At 47.7% G+C, this 20018-nt stretch overlaps 1 protein-coding gene across 2 annotated transcripts in view; it reads right to left on the bottom strand.

Annotated features, from left to right (window-relative positions):
• The window catches only part of LOC119975203 (collagen alpha-1(XXVI) chain-like), a 195986-nt gene that overhangs the window by 48024 nt on the left and 127944 nt on the right, over positions 1–20018 (bottom strand). For both annotated transcript variants that reach the window (XM_038814815.1, XM_038814816.1), the window contains exon 8: positions 8112–8156. In XM_038814815.1, the coding sequence (XP_038670743.1) occupies positions 8112–8156 (45 nt within the window). The remainder of the gene's footprint in view (positions 1–8111; positions 8157–20018) is intronic.

Genomic DNA, 20018 nt, shown 5'->3' with positions numbered 1-20018 from the left:
ATCCACAGTAATTTGCTTTTATCATCTCTCCACTGTTATTTTTGCCAATTATCTGAAATCAATAACTTCAAGTTACCAATTTTCCTGCTTGTGGAAGCAATTTCTCTCCAACTACTTAATCAAAACGCCTTAGAATTTTGAATATTTTCACTAAATCCCTCCAAAGTCTCTTTCCTCTGAAGAGAATCATTTCAGATTCTCTAATTTTTGTACATAGCTAAATTACCTCATCGCATTTACAATCTGAAAAACCTCATATGCATCATCTCTCGGACTTTGGTATCCAGATGAAGTTGCTGTGCTCAAAATTAGACAAGTACTCTCACTGGTCTAACCCTGGTATAAGTTGAGCATCATGTCTATCAATGAAGCCAGGGGTTCATATCTGCTGTTTCACAGCCTTATTGGTTTGTTTTTGTAGCAATCCAGGAGATACGAAGATGAAGGTTTAAATAATTTTATTTTAAACTAAAATGTAAGCCGCACCCACAGCAAACAACATAAGTGTCCCAGCCCTGGACTAATAGAACTAACTCCCAGTCCAGGTCTAAGGCATCTAAAGGACTAACGAGTCTCAGCCTGTTACCATGGGAACTCGTACACGACGAGTCCTTGGGGAGATCGATGAGTGATCCCTCGTGGTCCTTGTGAGGGTTAGCATAGTGGGTGCTCAGGGGCTTACCACACCCTTACTTTGGGTGTGGTAATAGGGGTGTGGGGTGAATCCCGTTGGGGGTCAGGGTGGTGGAGGAAGTCCTGTGGTGGAATGAGGTGGAGAGTTACCAAGTTAGGAGTAGTTTTAATTCTTCACACTTTGTCTGAGTAACTATTGATATAAGACAGTCAAAACCATCCGAAGTTTGGGATTGTTATCACATATTCCCAGTGCAGAGCAATTGCCAAGAGGAAGTTTTCACTTCTGGGCAAGGTGGAGGAGTGGAATGTTAGAAAGAAGAAATAGCAGGAGCAGGCTAAATGGCCTATTGGGCCTGCCTCAACATTCAATGCAATCATGGCTGATCTTGGGCGGCACAATTTATGTTTCTGGAACCTACATCTTCATTCACCTGAGGAAGGAGCAGTGCTCCGAAAGCTAGTGATTTGAAACAAACCTGTTGGACTTTAACCTGGTGTTGTAAGACTTCTTACTGTGTGGAGTTTGTACATTCTCCCAGTGTCTGCGTGGGTTTTCTCCATGTGCTCCGGTTTCCTCCCACAGTCTAAAGATGTGCAGGTTAGGTGGATTGGCCAAGCTAAATTGCCCTTAGTGTGCAGGTTGGGAAGGGTTGCGGGACAGGGCAGGGGAGTGGGCACTTTTTTAAAGAGGGTCTGCAGACTCGATGGGTCGAATGGCCTCCTTCTGCATTGTAGGGATTCTATAGATTCCATTTCTCCGCTCCCCCCTCCATCCCTTAATTCCCCCAAGAGAACAAAAATTTGTCTTTCCCAATCTTAAATAAACTAATGGAACATCCATTGTTTGCACTGAGGGTGGGGAGAGAACTGAGGATGGGGGTGGAAGAATTGAGGCTGATGAAGGGATGGGAATGGAACAAAATTCTGATAGAGTTGGGCAGGAAAGTTGTGGCTGGGAAGCAGAGCATGGCCATTAGTATAGAATTTAAGTCAATTAATCAGATCTGGAATATAAAGCTAGTCTCAGTAATTGTAACCGTAAAGTCACTGCCAATTGTCGTTCCCTTCAGGAAACCTGCCATCCTTACCTACTCTGGCCGACACATGACTCCAGATCCACAGCAATGTGTTTGATTCTTAAATGTGCTCTAAACTGTCACTCCATTGTATCAAACCACAACAAATCCGAAAAGGAAAGAAACTGGACTGACCACCCATCTCTAACCCAGGCACTGGAAACAATAACAGCAAACCCAGCCCTGTCAACCTTGCAAAGTCCTCCATACAAACATCATAGGGGCTTATGCCAAAATTGGAAAAGTTGCGCGTCAGTATGACTATGTCCCAGAGACCACCATCATCATCCTACCAAAGGTGGCAGGCGGCACAGTGGTATACAGTCCATGGAAACATAGAATCCCTATTGTGCAGTAGGACACCATTTGTGGCCCATCGAGTCCGCACCAACCCAAATTTATCACAGCCTAACCTGCAGACCTTTGGACTGTCGGGAGGGAGTTGCCCTGGGAGTCCTCAACATCGACTTCGGACCCCATGAAGTCTCCTGGCAAAAGGTTAAACATGGGCAAGGAAATCTCCTGCTGGTTACCACGTACCGTTCCCCCCCTCAGAGGAGAATGGATGAATCAGTACTCCTCCATGTTGAACGCCACTTGGAGGAGGCACTGAGGGTGGCAAGGGCAACACAGAATGCACTCTGGGTGTGGGACTTCAATGTCCATCAACAAGAGTGGTTCGGAAGCACCACGAGAGACTGAGCTGGCTGGATCTTAAAGGAAATAACTGCTAGACTGGGTCCACAATAGGGAAAAACCTTATCCTCACCAATCAATCTGTTTCAGATGAATCTGTCCACGACAGTATCGGTACAAGTGACCACCCACAGTCCTTGTGCAGACAAAGTCCCATCTTCACATTGAGGATACCCTCCATTGTGGCGTGTGGCACTACCACTGTGCTAAATGGGACAAACTTCAAACACATCCAACAACTGAAGACTGGGCATCCATGAGATGCTGTGGACCATCAGCAGCAGCAGAATTGCGTTCAACCACAATCTGTAAACTCATGGTCCGGCATATCCCCCACTCTATCATTACTACCAAGCCAGGGGATCAACCCTGGTTCAATGACGTGTGAAGGGAGGAATACCAGTCCAGGAGCAACACCCGTATAATGAAAAATGAGGTGTTATCCTGGTGACAGCACTGTTTCATGACAAACAATACAAGCAGCAAGTAATAGACAGAGCTCAGTAATTCCACAACCAATGGATCAGATCTAAGTTCTGTAGTCCTGCCACATCCAGCCTTGAATGGTGGTGAACAGTGAAACAACTCAAAAGCGGAGGCTCCTCATCCCTCAATGATGCAAAAAGCAAGGCTGAAGAATTCGCAGCCGTCTTCGACCAGAAATGCCAAGTGGATGATCCATTTTAGCCTCCTCCAGAGACCCCAACATCACAGATGTCAGTCCTCAGCCAATTCAATTCACTCCATGTGATATCAAGAAACCGCTGAAGGCACTGGATACGGCAAAGGCTGGATCCTGGCAATAGCGCTGAAGACTTGAGTTCCGAACTTGCCAATCTGTAATATTACACATTTACTTCATCCACCACCGACGCACAGTAGCAGTAATGTGTACCATCCACAAGATGCATTGCAGCAACTCACCAAGGCACCTTCTACAGCACTATCCAAACCAGTGACCTCTATCATCTAGAAGGACAAGGGCAGCTGACACATGGGAACCCCACCACTTGGAGATCTGTGGTAGTATGGCTAGAGAGGTCATATTACCAGAGAACCAAGCTGCCATTGGTACAGCAGCCTCGCTGCCCATTGGCCCAGGCAAGTCATGTGCCTCTCTGCCAATTGGTTGTGGCTGGTCATGTGACTCCCCGCCGATTGGCTGAGAGGTTGGTAGCCCCGCCTACAAGGCGGGGTATAAGAGCTCGTACTGGCTGGCAGTCGGCCGTTCTCTGTACGAACACTGCCGGGCTCACATCTAGCGTTTAAAGCCTGTTGTTTGGAACTTCACTACGACTTGAGTCCAATTGATGGTGCATCAATTTAATACGCTAGACTTTGAAAATGGAACTACGGATTAAGCCAGAATGCCTCCGGATCAGCCCGCATGCTAAATGCGTCAGCAACTTTTAAACATTGACTGGCGTGCTTCAACAGCTACCTCACTACTGCAGAAAATCGACCAACAAATGAGCAGAAACTCCACATCCTCCACTTGTGCGTGGGCACCGCCGTTTACTCTATGATAGAGGATGAACTGGACTATGATGTCGCCATGGATCTACTGAAAGGACACTTCATCAGGCCAGTAAACCAAGTCTACACGCGGCACCTCCTGGCAACAAGGCAACAATTCCCCGGTGAGTCTCTCGATGAATTCTATCGGGCCTTCATTGTCCTGGGGAGAAATTGCACCTGCCCGCAGGTCACTGCTGCGGAGCACACCGAACTCTTGATCAGTGATGCCTTCGTGGCTGGCATGCAGTCACCCCAAATACGGCAGAGACTGTTACAGAAGGACGCTCTCAGCCTCACTAAGGCACGGACCCTTGCATCCTCCTTGGAGGTCGCTGACCGCAATGCGCACGCGTTTGCCCCCGGCCGCGCGGCAGCCCCGTGGGCAGCGTGGCACACCCCACTCACCCCCGCTGACTCAGATCCCAAGGCCTGCGCTGCAGGATGCCCAGACAAGCCCACTGCTATTTCTGCGGGCAGGCCAAGCACCCCCACCCACGCTGCCCGGCCCGCACCGCAGTCTGCAAGAGCTGCGGCAAAAAGGGCCATTTCGCGGCCGTCCGCCTCTCCAAGTCGGTCACTGCCATTCCAGACAGCGACCGCGGGGCCCACTCCCTGCACTCCTCTAGGGCCCCGTGCGGCCCGCAGACCTCGCTGCCTCCAACCCCCACCGCCACAAGTGATCTCCGGATGCCGCCATCTTGGGCCCCCGACTCCACGTGCGACCCCAGGGCACCGCCATCTTGTTCATCCCCAACACGTGCGGCCGACGGGCGCCGCCATCTTGGATCGGCACAGAGGACCCCGCAACGATTACTCCGTATTGGATGACGACTCCGAGTTCCTGCCACGACTCGCTTCGGTGACACTGGATCAGTCACGGCCCCGCACGCTTTCCACGGCGACCACACAGATCCACCTCAACGGTCGCGAGACGAGCTGCCTGCTGGATTCTGGGAGCACAGAGAGTTTCGTCCACCTGACACAGTAAGACGCTGCGCGCTCCCCGTTCACCCAGTAAAGCACAAAATCGCTCTGGCATCTGGTTTGCACTCCATCCAAATCACCGGGTGCTGCGTAGCGGACCTCACGGTCCAGGCGGCCACCCTCAACCAAGCGGGCAGACCCGTGGCCTTTTTCTCCCGGACCCTCTACGCTTCCGAAATCCGCCATTCCTCGGTGGAAAAGGAGGCACAGGCCATTGTCGAAGCGGTGCGACATTGGAGGCACTATCTGGCTGGCAGGAGGTTTACCCTCCTCACAGACCAACGGTCAGTAGCCTTCATGTTCGATAATGCACAGAGGGGCAAGATCAAGAACGACAAGATCTTGTGGTGGCGGATCGAGTTGTCCACGTACAACTACGATATCTTGTATCGTCCTGGGAAGCTCAACGATCCTCCTGATGCCCTGTCCCGCGGTACCTGCGCCAACGCACAGGTGGACCGCCTCCGCTCCCTCCACGTGGACCTCTGCCATCCAGGGGTCACACATTTTTTTCATTTTATCAAGGCCCGCAACCTGCCCTACTCCATTGAGGTCAGGACTGTAACCAGGGAATGCCACATTTGCGTGGAGTGCAAGCCCCACTTCTACCGCCCCGAGCAGGTGCATCTGATAAAGGCTTCTCGCCCTATCGAACGTCTTAGCATGGACTTCAAGGGTCCCCTCCCCTCCAACAACCGCAACATATATTTCTTAAATGTGATTGACGAGTACTCCCGCTTCCCGTTTGCCATCCCCTGCCCCGACATGACCACTTTAACGATCATCAAAGCCCTCCACTCCATTTTCTCCCTGTTCGGTTACCCCGCGTACATCCACAGTGACCGGGGCTCCTCCTTTGTGAGTGACGAACTGCGTAAATTCCTGCTCAGCAGGGGCATCGCCTCCAGCAGGACGACCAGTTATAACCCCCGGGGTAACGTTCAGGTAGAGAGGGCGAAGGGTATGGTCTGGAAGACCGTCCTGCTGGCCCTGCGGTCCAGGTGTCTCCCAGTCTCCCACTGGCAAGAGGTTCTCCCAGTCGCCCTCCACTCTATTCAGTCCCTCCTCTGTACTGTCACGAATCAAACATCTCATGAACGTCTTCTTGTTTTCCCCAGGAAGTCTTCCTCTGGGACCCCACTCCCGAACTGGCTGGCCACCCCCGGGCCCATCCATGTGCGGGTGCACAAGTCCGACCCATTGGTTGAAAGAGTCCAGTTACTCCACGCGAACCCGCAGTACGCGTACTTGGAGTATCCCGACGGACGACAGGACACAGTCTCCCTTCGGGACCTGGCACCCGCCAGAGTGCGGCCACACCCCCCAGCACCAACACCCTTCCCCCAGTCCCGACCGCCCCCAGCGCCCCCGAAACCCAGCGCACAGGATCCCCCTCCCCCGGCCCGACTACCGCTAGCTCCGACCAGGGGTACGGATACAGGACCACGACCGCCGCTCCCGGAGTCACCGACGACCACCCCGCCGCTGCGCAGGTCCAGCAGGACACCGAAGGCACCCATCCGGCTGATCGAGTCAATTTGATGGACCTTCACGTTCTGCATATGTTCCTTGCCTGTGTTTTTTTTCCTCATTATTATTACTATGGTTATTGTTGTTTTTTTCTCTTGTACACGGTGTATAGCGTGGTTTTCTTATACGTTTGTCGCGACAGCAGCCATAGTTACCCCAGTACTACCCGAGAAAATCTCTAGTCATACTACCAGTTTTATGGGCCATACACCCCCCCCTCTTCCACCACTCCTTCCCACCCCCCCTTCCGCCACTCCTTCCCACCCCCCCCACCCCCCCGCTTCTTCTTCAACAAGGGGTGAATGTGGTAGTATGGCTAGAGAGATCATATTACCGGAGAACCAAGCTGCCATTGGTACAGCAGCCCCGCTGCCCATTGGCCCAGGCAAGTCATGTGCCTCTCTGCCAATTGGTTGTGGTTGGTCATGTGACTCTCTGCCGATTGGCTGAGAGGTTGGTAGCTCCACTTACAAGGCGGGGTATAAGAGCTCGTACTGACTGGCAGTCGGCCTTTCTCTGCATGACCACTGCTGGGCTCACATCTAGCGTATTAAAGCCTGTTGTTTGGAACTTCACTACGACTCGAGTCCAATTGATGGTTCATCAAGATCCCCTCCAAGTCACTCACCACCATGACTTGGAAATATATCGCCGTTCCTTCAATGTCATCAGGTCAAAATCCTGGGGCTCGCTCCTTGACAGCTCACTGCACATTCTTAAGGACAATTAGGGACGGGCAATAAATGCTGGCCTAGCTGCTGCCATACGCATGCCACAAAAGAATTTTAAACAATCATGTGGGAACGAACAAAAATGAAACATTGGGAGGGGTGCACTTCATGGGAACGGTCTACCACAGTTACGTTTCTGCCCAGTTTTTCTGCAGTTTCCAAAGGATCTTTGCTCAGTTTTCTCCATCTATATGTGACTAAGATCAATACACCTGTACATGTCTAAACTGGTTAATAATTATAACCAGACACCTGTACATGTCTGAACCGGTTAATAATTATAACCAGCCACTTGTACATGTCTGAACCGGTTAATAATTGTAACCAGCCACCTGTACATGCCTGAACCGGTTAATACATATAACCAGCCACCTGTACATGTCTGAACCGGTTAATAATTATAACCAGCCACCTGTACATGTCTGAACCGATTAATAATTATAACCAGACACCTGAACATGTCTGAACCGGTTAATAATTATAACCAGCCACCTGTACATGTCTGAACCGGTTAATAATTATAACCAGACACCTGTACATGTCTGAACCGGTTAATAATTATAACCAGCCACCTGTACATGCCTGAACCGGTTAATAATTATAACCAGACACCTGTACATGCCTGAATCGGTTAATAATTATAACCAGCCACTTGTACATGTCTGAACCGGTTAATAAATATAACCAGAAACCTGAACATGTCTGAACCGGTTAATAATTATAACCAGACACCTGTACATGTCTGAACCGGTTAATAATTATAACCAGCCACCTGTACATGTCTGAACCGGTTAATAATTATAACCAGACACCTGTACATGTCTAAACCGGCTAATAAATATAACCAGACACCTGAACATGTCTGAACCGGTTAATAATTATAACCAGACACCTGTAAATGTCTGAACCGGTTAATTATTCTAACCAGAGATGAACTTACCGGAAATCCTCTGAAGCCAATCTCTCCACGGAGGCCTGGTTGACCCTGTTGATACAACAGAACAACAAATTTGTGAAATAGGCTTGTTATCAGAGACACCTGATGGTGACAGGAGAATTTACTAATTTCACCTTTCTTTTTTAAAAAAAATATTTTTATTCTCCTTTTTCACATTTTCATCAAATTTACACCCACCAACTGACAATCAACAATACAAAATACAATGGCAATTCCCTGGTCAACAATCCCTTTATCCCACCCACCCCCTAACAGCCCCAACATTTTAAATACAAAACACAAATGAAAAAGAATCAGGAATCCACCATCAACCCATACAGAATCACCAATAACCTAAACATTGCAAACCGCAACCCCCTAATGTTTGATGTCATCCAATTCTTGAAAGTGCATGACAAACAACGCCCATGAGTTGTAGAACCCTTCCATCCTTCCCCGCAACTCGAACTTAACTCCAGCAGGTTCCCCCACCGAGGCACAGGGCGGGGAAACTGACCTCCATCCCAACAGGATCTGCCTTTGGGCGATGAGTGAGGCAAAGGTTAAGACATCACCCTCCAACCCCGGCTGATCCGACACCCCGAATATGGCTTCTAGGAGACCTGGTTCAAATCTCACGTGCACCACCTAAGAGATTACCATAAAGACCTCCCCCCAATACCCCTCCAGTTTTGGACAGGACCAAAACATATGCAAGTGATTTGCGGGGCCCCACCCCCACAGCATCCTCCACCCCCTCAAGGAGTTGGCTCATCCTCGTCCTTGTGAGGTGTGTCCTATACACCACCTTCAGCTGTATCAGCCCCAATCTCGCGCATGAAGTTGACGCATTCACCCTCCGGAGCACCTCAAACCACAACCCGTCCTCCATACCCTCCCCTCAACTTTCCACTTCGCTTTAATCCCTTCCAGCGATACCTTATCTTCCCCCAGAATCACCCCATAAATCGCCGACACCATCCCCATCTCTATTCTCCCTGTCGTCGGTACCTCTTCCAACAGTGCGGGGGCCGGCGCCACCGGAAAGCTCTGTACCTCCTTCCTAGTGAAATCTCGGACTGTATATATCTAAACATCTCCCCCTGCCCCAATCCATATCTCTCCCCCAGCTCCTCCAGCCTCACAAACCAGCCCCCAAGAAACACCCCAACTCCCCTCTCCTTCCATCTCCGATAACTCCCTCCCACTCCCTGGCTCAAATCTATGATTCCCCCGAATCAGCATTTCCTTTGACCCACCGCCTCCAGATCTTCAACGTCGCCACCACCACCGGACTCCTCGAATATTTCCCATGGGCTATTGGGAGCAGCGCTGTTGCCACGCCCTCAACCCTGACCCCCTGTACAGACTCTCCTCCAATCTAACCCACTGGGAGTCCGACCCCTCTAACCCAGCTCAGCATTCACCGCCCATTAATAATAGAGTAAATTCGGGAGACCCAACCCCACTGACTGATGTCTTCTCTGCTGCAGCACCTTCCTAATCCCAGCCCCCCCCCCCCCCCCCCCCCCTCCCCCCACCCCCAAATAAACGAGGTAATCATCTTTTCTACTTCCTTAAAAACGTCTTTGGCAAAACTCTAACCCACTTCACAAATCGTGGCTCAATCCCAAACCGCTCCAAAACTGACATCAAATACCCCCACTCTACCTGGACAAACGTCTTCTTTGGGTACAACGCCACCACCACCACCTCTGTCTCCCTCCCCTCTGCCGGTGCCATACTTGCATTCAATACCCTCCCAATGTTTGAAAAGAGCTGTCTCCCTTTCACAAACCCCATCTGATCTTCCCCTATCACCTTCGGGAGGCAGTCCTCCAGCCTACCCACCAACAGCTTCGCTAACACCTTTGCATCTACATTCAAGAGTGATATGGGGTCTATACAACCCACACTCTGTTGGATCCTTATCCTTCTTGAGGAATTGGATATTGATGCCTGCCCCAAATTCTGTGGCAACATCCCCTTCCCTATTGCTTCCATCAGCGGCGCCTACTTATCCCTAAATTTCTTATCGTACTTCACCGGAAACCCATCTGGCCCTGCTACCTTACCCGACTGCATCCTCCCAATTGTATCCTTTATCTCCTGCTCCCCTATCGCCTCCTCCAATGTGGCCCTGTCCTCCTCCCCCAACATTGGATATTCCAAACCATCCAGGAATTCCTGCATCCTCTGATCCTCCCTCTGAGGTTCCAACCTATACAACCTCTCATAAACCTCCTCAAACACCCTATTAATCTGGTCCAGAGCCACCACCAACTTCCCTGTCCTATCCTGCACCTGAACAATTTCCCTCACCGGTGCCTGCCTCCAAAGTTGACCTGCCAGCATGCAGCATGAGTCTTCTCTCAATACTTGTAGAACCACTCCCCTCGCCTGCCTCAATTGGCGCATCGCCTTCCTTGTGGTTCGCCGGTCAAACCTCGCCTGCAATTCCTTTCTCTTTTCCAACAGTATTGGATCCACATTCTCTGCATACCTCCTATCCACTTCCAACATCTTATCTATTTGCCGTTCCACCCTCTCCTCCTTATCCACTTTTGCCTTAAACTATATCACCTCCCCCCTCAACACTGCCTTCAATGCTTCCCATACCTCCATCTGCGAGACGTCCCCCGTACAATTAAACCCCACATATTCCTCAAAACCCTGCGTATTCCTCAATTACTTTCCCAATCTTACTACAAAACCCTCAGACCCCCAACATACCCCACATCTAATCTCCACCCCAGCCTCTGCACTGCCCCCCTCTCCAACCCATATCCACCCAATGCGGTAATCCACCAATCCACCCGATATCGCAATTGCTGAATATTCAAACCCCTTGACTCCGGCCAACAGCGCCTTTCCCTACCACAAAAAAAATCTATCTGCGAATAGACCTTATGAAACAAAGAGAAAAACGAATATACCCGCTCCTCCGGGTGCAAGAACCTCCAAGAGTCCACTCCTCCCATTTCCCAGCCGACGCCTTCGCTCCCCCTGACTGGGATCGTGGATCATGGCCAATTTTGGCTCCTGCACCAAATTCCAGTCTCCACCCACTATCAATTCATGTGAATCCAAGTCGGGGACAGCCTCACACACCTTCTTTGCAAACCCCACATAATCCCACTTGGGACCATATACACTTACCAACGCCTCCAAACTCCCATCTAATGCCTCTGTCACTGTCACATACCTACCCCCCTGATCCACCACCACTTTCTCCATTTGGAACCTCATTCTTTTACTAACCAGATGGGAAGAGAGTAAGGTATGATGACTGCGGTACATTGGTATGATTTTTTTTATTTATTGGGGTTTTCTTTCATGGGATGTGGGCTTCGCTGGCTCAACTTTTGTTGCCTTTCTCTAATTGCCCTTGAACTGAGTATCTTGCTCGGCCATTTCATAGGGCAGCTAAGAGTCATCCACATTGCTGTGGGTCTGGAGTCACATGTAGGCCAGACCGTGTAAGAACTGCAGATTTCCTTCACTGAAGGACATTAGTGAACTAGATGGGTTTTTCTAACAGTTGATAATAGTTTCATGGTCACCATCAGATTTTCAGATTCCAGATTTTTTTAGGAGGAATTTAAATTTGGTAGGATTTGAACCCGGAACTTCAAAGCATTACCCTGGGTTTCTGGATTACCAGTCCAGTGACAATCTATCACTGTGCCACCAGCTCCCCATGAATGACTGGTAATTTGGTCAGGGTAAGGTGTGGCCAGTAAAATATCACCTCCCCGTTTCAAGCATTCGTCAAAGAAAGGCTGAAAATTCAGTCAATCTCAATAAGGTTATGGCTGTGAAGCACTTTACATGTGAATAGATTGAAGATGGGCAGTATTTGAACAAAATAGATAGAGAAGGAAGCAGGGGTTGAGGTAACTGTGTCAATTAAAAATTAAAGAGACATAGAATAGAATCCCTACAGTGCAGGAGGTGGTCATGCAACCCACCAAGTCTGCACTGACCCTTCAAGAAACAATCCCACCTAGTCCCAATCCTCAATCCCCCACCCTATTCATAGAATTTACAGTGCAGAAGGAGGCCATTCGGCCCATCAAGTCTGCACCAGCTCTTGGAAAGAGCACCCTACCCAAGGTCAACACCTCCACCCTATCCCCGTAACCCAGTAACCCCACCCAACACGAAGGGCAATTTTGGACACCAAGGGCAATTTATCATGGCCAATCCACCTAACCTGCACATCGTTGGACTGTGGGAGGAAACTGGAGCACCCAGAGGAAACCCACGCACACACGGGGAGGATGTGCAGACTCCGCACAGACAGTGACCCAAGCCGGAATCGAACCTGGGACCCTGGAGATGTGAAGCGATTGTGCTATCCACAATGCTACCGTGCTGCCTTATTCCTGCAATCCCATCCTAAGGGCCAATTTAGCATGGCCAATCCACCTAACCTGCACATCTTTGGACTGTGGAAGGAAACTGGCGCACCCGGAGGAAACCCACACAGACATAGGAAGAATGTGCAAACTCCACACAGACAATCACCCAAGGTCAGAATCTGGCGCTATGAGGCAGCAGCGTTAACTACTGTGCCGCCCCGACATAGTTAACATTAGGAGAGAAACAGAATCTAAATGGAATAAGATAATGATTAATCATTCTGATAGAGCAATCAATTGAAGGCAAGTGGAGGTTAGGTGGATGAACATGTTAAAACTGCTCCTCAGTGTCCAGAGATGTGCAGATTAGGTGGGATAATGGGGATAGGGTGGGGAAGTGGGCCCAGGTAGGGTGCTCTTTCAGAGGGTTGGTGCAGATGCGATTGGCTGAATGGCCTCCTTCTGCACTGTAGGGATTATATGGACTCTATGGATGAAACATGCAAGTCTACAAAATTAGTAAATGACAGATTAATAGCCATGGGATTTTTAAATTACTCACAATGAAACTGGAAAGAGAGATAAGGAAAGTGTTCAGGGAATAGAGTTTTTACTTTGTGGTAATATAATCGGGGCCTAGTTTTAAGGCCGATTAAATTGGATTTCCTAAATTGAAGAATTGGGCATGTTAAAATCAAACACAGAAACATGTCTGGGCCTGCCCTCTATTGAGACCCAGCAAGTGATCATCGCGGCCCACTGAAATCACCAACCTGTTGTTAGAAGTCTAGAACGGGCCAGACTTTCTGTCACCTAGAGTTCCTGCCGTTACCTTATATGGCAACAGGTTATATGTAAGCAACATCATGGATATGGACACCTGGGGGCGGGCTCCGGTGTCCTGTCAGGCAGATATCAAGAAACCCACTGGGTATTGTAATCCTCTCCCAAGACCTCATTGACCGGAAGCCAGAGAATTGGGGAGAGAGGGGGATAAAGGTACACATCTCAGACACACCAGCAGCAAAGACTGCTGTGCAAGGTGACCTTGACCAGACCAGAAGGAAGAAAGGAAGCAAGGAAGAGACCGCCAGCGATAACCACCTTTGTGAATTCCAGCGATCAGATTCATAGCCTACCAAGCCATCTTTATACGTAGAATACTTGATTCTGGGGTGAACTCTTGATTTATGCGGGTAATTTAAGGGCTAATAGTATTATTAACAGTTTATTAATAAACCTATTAAACCTTTACTTGTTTTTGTCCTTTATCCATCTTGCAATTAAGGGCACCTGGGTAAAACTTTGATTGACATACTGGTCAAAGTATCTGAGATTTAGCAGATTCCACACCAGTGTGTTCAGGATTGATATTGTAGCCAATACAGAAGAAGCTGAAGAAGAGAGGAAAAGGATCTTATAATGAAATAAGTGATGTGTTATCTGTGTTGGTCTAACATCGACTGCAACTGGATGCAGTAAAACGAGAAACAGGCTTCCGACACAGGAGATGGTCCAACACTGTTTTATTGAACCTGTTGATTGCTGTACATAATCTGCTGTGGGTTGGCACTCTATTAACCTAACTGACTTGACCAGACTAGCTCTCTATCACATGGTGATGATGTTCATTGGCCTGTGCACTGTGACTATCTCCCTAGCCCTGTCCTGTGAGAGAGAGAGCCCTGTGGGCTTTATAGTGGTGGTGTCCTGTCTGGTGATTGGTTGTTCTGTGTCATGTATGTTCATTGGGTATCCTGTGTGTCAATCACTGCCTGTCTGCATCTCATGATATACATGAGTGGATATTATGACAATAAGAACCAGAAAAACCAAGATAAGTAAACATGGGGTACAAGTCGACAATGTTGATTTTAACACAGCAAGGTTTAAACAAAAAGCGAGAAAGACACAAGCAGAACAAAAGAATAAATAAAGATTGGGGAGGAAAAAATTCCAACTTTGAAGAGAATGGAACCACGGAAAGTTCTAACCCTCACCAATAACAAAAAACATAGTGTAAAAGCGTTAACGGGATTGGACAAACCAGCATGGATTTATGAAAGGCAAATCATGCTTAACAAATCTACTGAAGTCTTTTGAGGATATAATTCCTGGAATAAGTGAGAGAGAATCATAGAATTTACAGTGCTGAAAGAGGCCATTCGGCCCATCGAGTCTGCACCGGCCCTTGGAAAGAGCACCCTACCCAAGCCCACACCTCTGCCCTATCCCTGTAACCCAGTAGCCCCACTTAACCTTTTTTTATTTGGTCACTAAGGGCAATTTAGCACAGCCAATCCACCTAACCCGCACATCTTTGGACTTTGGGAGGAACTCAGAGCACCCGGAGGAAACCCACACAGATACGGGGCTAGCAGGATATCATAGAGACCAGAGCTTGGGCTTAGCTGTTCATGATATATATTACTTGGGCAGCACGGTGGTTAGCATTGTTGCCTACGGCGCTGAGGACCCGGGTTCGAATCCCGGCCCTGGGTCACTGTCCGTGTGGAGTTTGCACATTCTCCCCGTGTCTGCGTGGGTTTCGCCCCCACAACCCAAAAGATGTGCAGGACAGGTGGATTGGCCACACTAAATTGCCCCTTAATTGGAAAAAAATAATTGTGTACGCTAAATTTATTTAAAATAAAAATGATATATATATCAATTACCTGAATGAGGGAACCAAATGTAATATTTCCAAGTTTGCTGACACAAAACTGGGCAGAATTGTGAGTTGTGAGGAGGATGCAAGGAGGTTTCATGGTGATTTAAACAAGTTTAGTGCAGGGGCAAACATGGCAGATTCAGTACAACGCAGTTAAATGTGAAGTTATGCACTTCGATGTGAAAAACAGAAAGGAAGAGTGTTATTTTTTTTTATTGTACTCGTTCATGGGATATGGGCATCGCCCTTGAGGGGGCAGTTAAGAGTCAACCACATTGTAGTGGATCTGGAGTCACATGTGTTATGGGAGGGGCGTTTTCAGAACCCCAAAATGTATCATGGAGTTCAACCAACCTCCTCCTTTAATGAATTGTTGCTTTTGAAGCACACGCCTTGGTCTCCAGGTGTGGTATTACAATTATGGACACGTGGGTTTTTAAACACAAAACAATGTTTATTCCATGAACTCAACTTAACTTTTCAAATAAACATTGGATCACTTAACACCCCTTACTTCAAAGATAACCCCGAAAATAATACAACACTAAATAATCTCTTAAAATGTTCCTTCAAACCTCCAAAAGACTTAACACCTTTAAACAGAAACACATCAGGTTAAAGACATTACTATTATGAGTTTAAATCACCCAAATGATTCATAGATAGTCTTTCAAAGCATAAAAAGTGGCAAAGAAAAGCATACAAAGTGGCAAAGATTGGTGGGAGACTAGAGGACTGGGAAATCTTTAGGGGGCAACAGAAAGCTACCACAAAAGCTATAAAGAAGAGTAAGATGTACGAGGACAGTAAAAGTTTTTACAAATATATAAAACAAAAAAGAGTGGCTAAGGTAAATATTGGTCCTTTAGAGGATGAGAAGGGAGTTTTAATAATGGGAGATGAGGAAATGGCTGAGGAACTGAACAGGTTTTTTGGGTCGGTCTTCACAGTGGAAGACACAAATAACATGCCAGTGACTGATAGAAATGAGGCTATGACAGGTGAGGACCTTGAGAGGATTGTTATCATTAAGGAGGTAGTGATGGGCAAGCTAATGGTATTAAAGATAGACAAGTCTCCTGGCCCTGATGGAATGCATCCCAGAGTGCTAAAAGAGATGGCTAGGGAAATTGCAGAGGCACTAGTGATGATTTACCAACATTCACTAGACTCTGGGGCGGTCCCGGTGGATTGGAAATTAGCAAACATGATACCACTGTTTAAAATAAGGAGGTAGGAAGAGATCAGGAAATTATAGGCCAGTGAGCTAAACTTCGGTTGGAGGGAAGATGCTGGAATCTATTAACAAGGAAGAAATAGCGAGGCATCTGGATAGAAATTATCCCATTGCAGCATGGGTTCATAAAGGGCAGGTCGTGCCTAACTAATTTTGTGGAATTTTTTGAGGACATTACCAGTGCAGTAGATAACGGGGAGCCAATGGATGTGGTATATCTGGATTTCCAGAAAGTCTTTGACAAGGTGCCACACAAAAGGTTGCTGCATAAGGTAAAGATGCATGGCATTAAGTGTAAAGTAGTAGCATGGATAGAGGATTGGTTAATTAATAGAAAGCAAAGAGTGGGGATTAATGGGTGTTTCTCTGGTTGGCAATCAGTAGCTAGTGGTGTCCCTCAGGGATCCGTGTTGGGCTCACAATTGTTCACAATTTACATAGATGATTTGGAGTTGGGGACCAAGGGCAATGTGTCCAAGTTTGCAGATGACACTAAGATGAGTGGTAAAGTGAAAAGTGCAGAGGATACTGGAAGTCTGCAGGGGATTTGGATAGGTTAAGTGAATGGGCTAGGGTCTGGCAGATGGAATACAATGTTGGCAAATGTGAGGTTATCCATTTTGGTAGGAATAACAGCAAACGGGATTATTATTTAAACGATAAAATATTAAAGCATGCTACTGTACAGAGAGACCTGAGTGTGCTAGTGCATGAGTCACAGAAAGTTGGTTTACAGGTGATTAAGAAGGCAAATGGAATTTTGTCCTTCATTGCTAGAGGGATGGAGTTTAAGACTAGGGAGGTTATGTTGCAATTGTATAAGGTGTTAGTGAGGCCACACCTGGAGTATTGTGTTCAGTTTTGGTCTCCTTACTTGAGAAAGGACGTACTGGCGCTGGAGGGTGCAGAGGAGATTCACTAGGTTAATCCCAGAGTTGAAGGGGTTGGATTACGAGGAGAGGTTGAGTAGACTGGGATTGTACTCGTTGGAATTTAGAAGGATGAGGGGGGATCTTCTAGAAACATTTAAAATTATGAAGGGAATAGATAGGATAGATGCGGGCAGGTTATTTCCACTGGCGGGTGAAAGCAGACCTAGGGGACATAGCCTCAAAATAAGGGGAAGTAGATTTAGGACTGAGTTTAGGAGGAACTTCTTCACCCAAAGGGTTGTGAATCTATGGAATTCCTTGCCCAGTGAAGCAGTTGAGGCTCCTTCATTACATGTTTTTAAGGTAAAGATAGATAGTTTTTTGAAGAATAAAGGGATTAAGGGTTATGGTGTTCGGGCCGGAAAGTGGAGCTGAGTCCACAAAAGATCAGCCATGATCTCATTGAATGGTGGAGCAGGCTCAAGGGCCAGATGGCCTACTCCTGCTCCTAGTTCTTATGTTCATGGCAGAGATCACAGCATATCCAGCTCACTGCAAACACAGACACACCCAAGCTCTTTTTCTCAAAACGTGGCTTTCTTCTTTCAAACAGCTCACAGCAAACCAGCCAGGCACTTTTCAGCTGCTCTCTCTCAAACTGAAACTAAAAGCAGACGTGAACTCAGCTCCTCCCACCCTCTGACATCACTTCAGTAATATGAGCTGCTCCATTTCTGAAAGGTACATTGTTTAAACATCAGTTTCTTAAAGGTACTCTCACATTACACATGTAGGCCAGACCCAGTAGATTTCCTTCCCTAATGGACATTAGTGAACCAGATGAGTTTTTATGACAATCAACACTGATTTTATGGTCATCTCTAGACATTTAATTCCAGATTATTTTTTTTAAATACAAATTTCACCATCTCCAGTGGCCAGATTTGAACCTGGATCCCCAGAGCATTACTCTGGGTCTCTGGTTTACCAGTCGAGTGACAATACCACTATGCCACTGCCTCCCCATGCTGATATATTGAGAAGTGTGAATGTGGGTGTCCTTATACACCAGTCAATGTAAGTGGAGGGGCAGGTGCAGCAAGCAATTAGGAAGGCAAATGGTATATTGGCCTTCACTGCAAGAGGATTTGAGTTTAGAAGCAGGAATATATTTCATATCTATATATAGTATATGTATCTGTTGCAGTCATGGTTTAAAAAATTTGGGTTGGTGTAAATTTATCTGCTGCAGTGGTTTTAAAAAAAATCTCGGTTTAAAAGAAAGGCAGACACTACGGCTGCATAAAGTGTAATCAAGATGTTGTAAAAGTGAGATCATAATTATTTCAAACTATGTTTATCTTTAAAAGGAGGCCAAATGAGTTTTTGTTATGGGCAGCACGGTAGCACAAGTGATTAGCACTGTGGCTTCACAGCGCCAGGGTCCCAGCTTCAATTCCCTGCTGGGTCACTGTCCTAGTGTTCTGCACGTCCTTCCCGTGTCTGCGTGGGTTTCCTCCGGGTGCTCCGGTTTCCTCCCACAGTCCAAGAACGTGCAGGTTAGGTGGATTGGCCACGATAAATTGCCCTTAGTGACCAAAAAAAAAGGTTAGGAGGGGTTATTAGGTTACAGAGATAGAGTGAAAGTGTGGGCTTAAGTGGGTCGGTGTAGACTCGATGGACCGAATGGCCTCCTTCTGCACTGTATGTTTTATGTTCTATTTCTGCGGAGTAGATAATTAGAGACATTGGGCCCGATTCAACAGGGAAGAAAAGTTTGCCATTGGGTGCGTTTAGCAGAGTATTTCGCAGTAGCTGCAGAGCTCTTCAACGGCACTTTGTTGTTATCTTTGGCTTTGGAGAGGAACATCCTGTCGAGGCCACACTTTAGTTATTTGCTGCACTGGTGAGGCTTTGAAAATGGTGCCCCGATCCGTGAGCATTCTCCCTGCACTGACAAACTCAGATTGCCAGTGCAGGAAACCTACTCGTGGATCGGGGTGCCATTTTATGAGGCATCCCTGTCTTTCACACCCCATGATGTGGAGATGCCGGCGTTGGGCTGGGATGAGCACAGTAAGAAGTCTTACAACACCAGGTTAAAGTCCAACATGTTTGTTTCAAACACTAGCTTTCGGAGCACTGCTCCGAAATGTATTCGCCTGAGGAAGGAGCAGTGCTCCGAAAGCTAGTGTTTGAAACAAACATGTTGGACTTTAACCTGGCTTTCAAACCCCCTCAGTGACTCCATGCTGCCCTCTGCTTTACCAACTTACCTCGTCTGGGGTCCTCGAGCCCCATCTTAAGGGCAAGGCACCCCAGGCCTGACCGTTGGCATGGGCAATGTGGCATTTGGACATCTTGGTACTGCCAGCCTGGCACTCTGGAAGTGCCACCCAGAAACGCTGTCAATGCCAGGGTGGCACTGGCAGACAGTGCCAAAGATCCAAGGTGCAGTGGGAGTGCCAGGGTACCACCCTGCCCTGTCGCCGATCACCCAAGTGTCTCCAATTGCCTGAGACACATCCCAGGTGTGATTATGACTAGTCTACATTTGTGTGGACCAGTACTAAACAGCGCTTGTTCGAGGCCTCGTTCATTGGCTCTTTTAAATATGTTGATCTGGATTTCGTCCAGCGAGGGCAAAATCTAGATCGCGACATCTTGCAATATTCTGTTGAATCTTGTGAGAAGTCTCAAGCATCGTGAATTGCTCGAGAAATCTCTCATGAGACTCAACGGTCTTGTCATATCACCAAGTCGGGC

This window comes from Scyliorhinus canicula, chromosome 12 (genome assembly GCF_902713615.1).
Source record: "Scyliorhinus canicula chromosome 12, sScyCan1.1, whole genome shotgun sequence".
Taxonomy (NCBI): Eukaryota; Metazoa; Chordata; class Chondrichthyes; order Carcharhiniformes; family Scyliorhinidae; genus Scyliorhinus; species Scyliorhinus canicula.
Note: the sequence above shows the minus strand (reverse complement) of the source record. Positions and strands in the feature narration are given on the sequence as shown.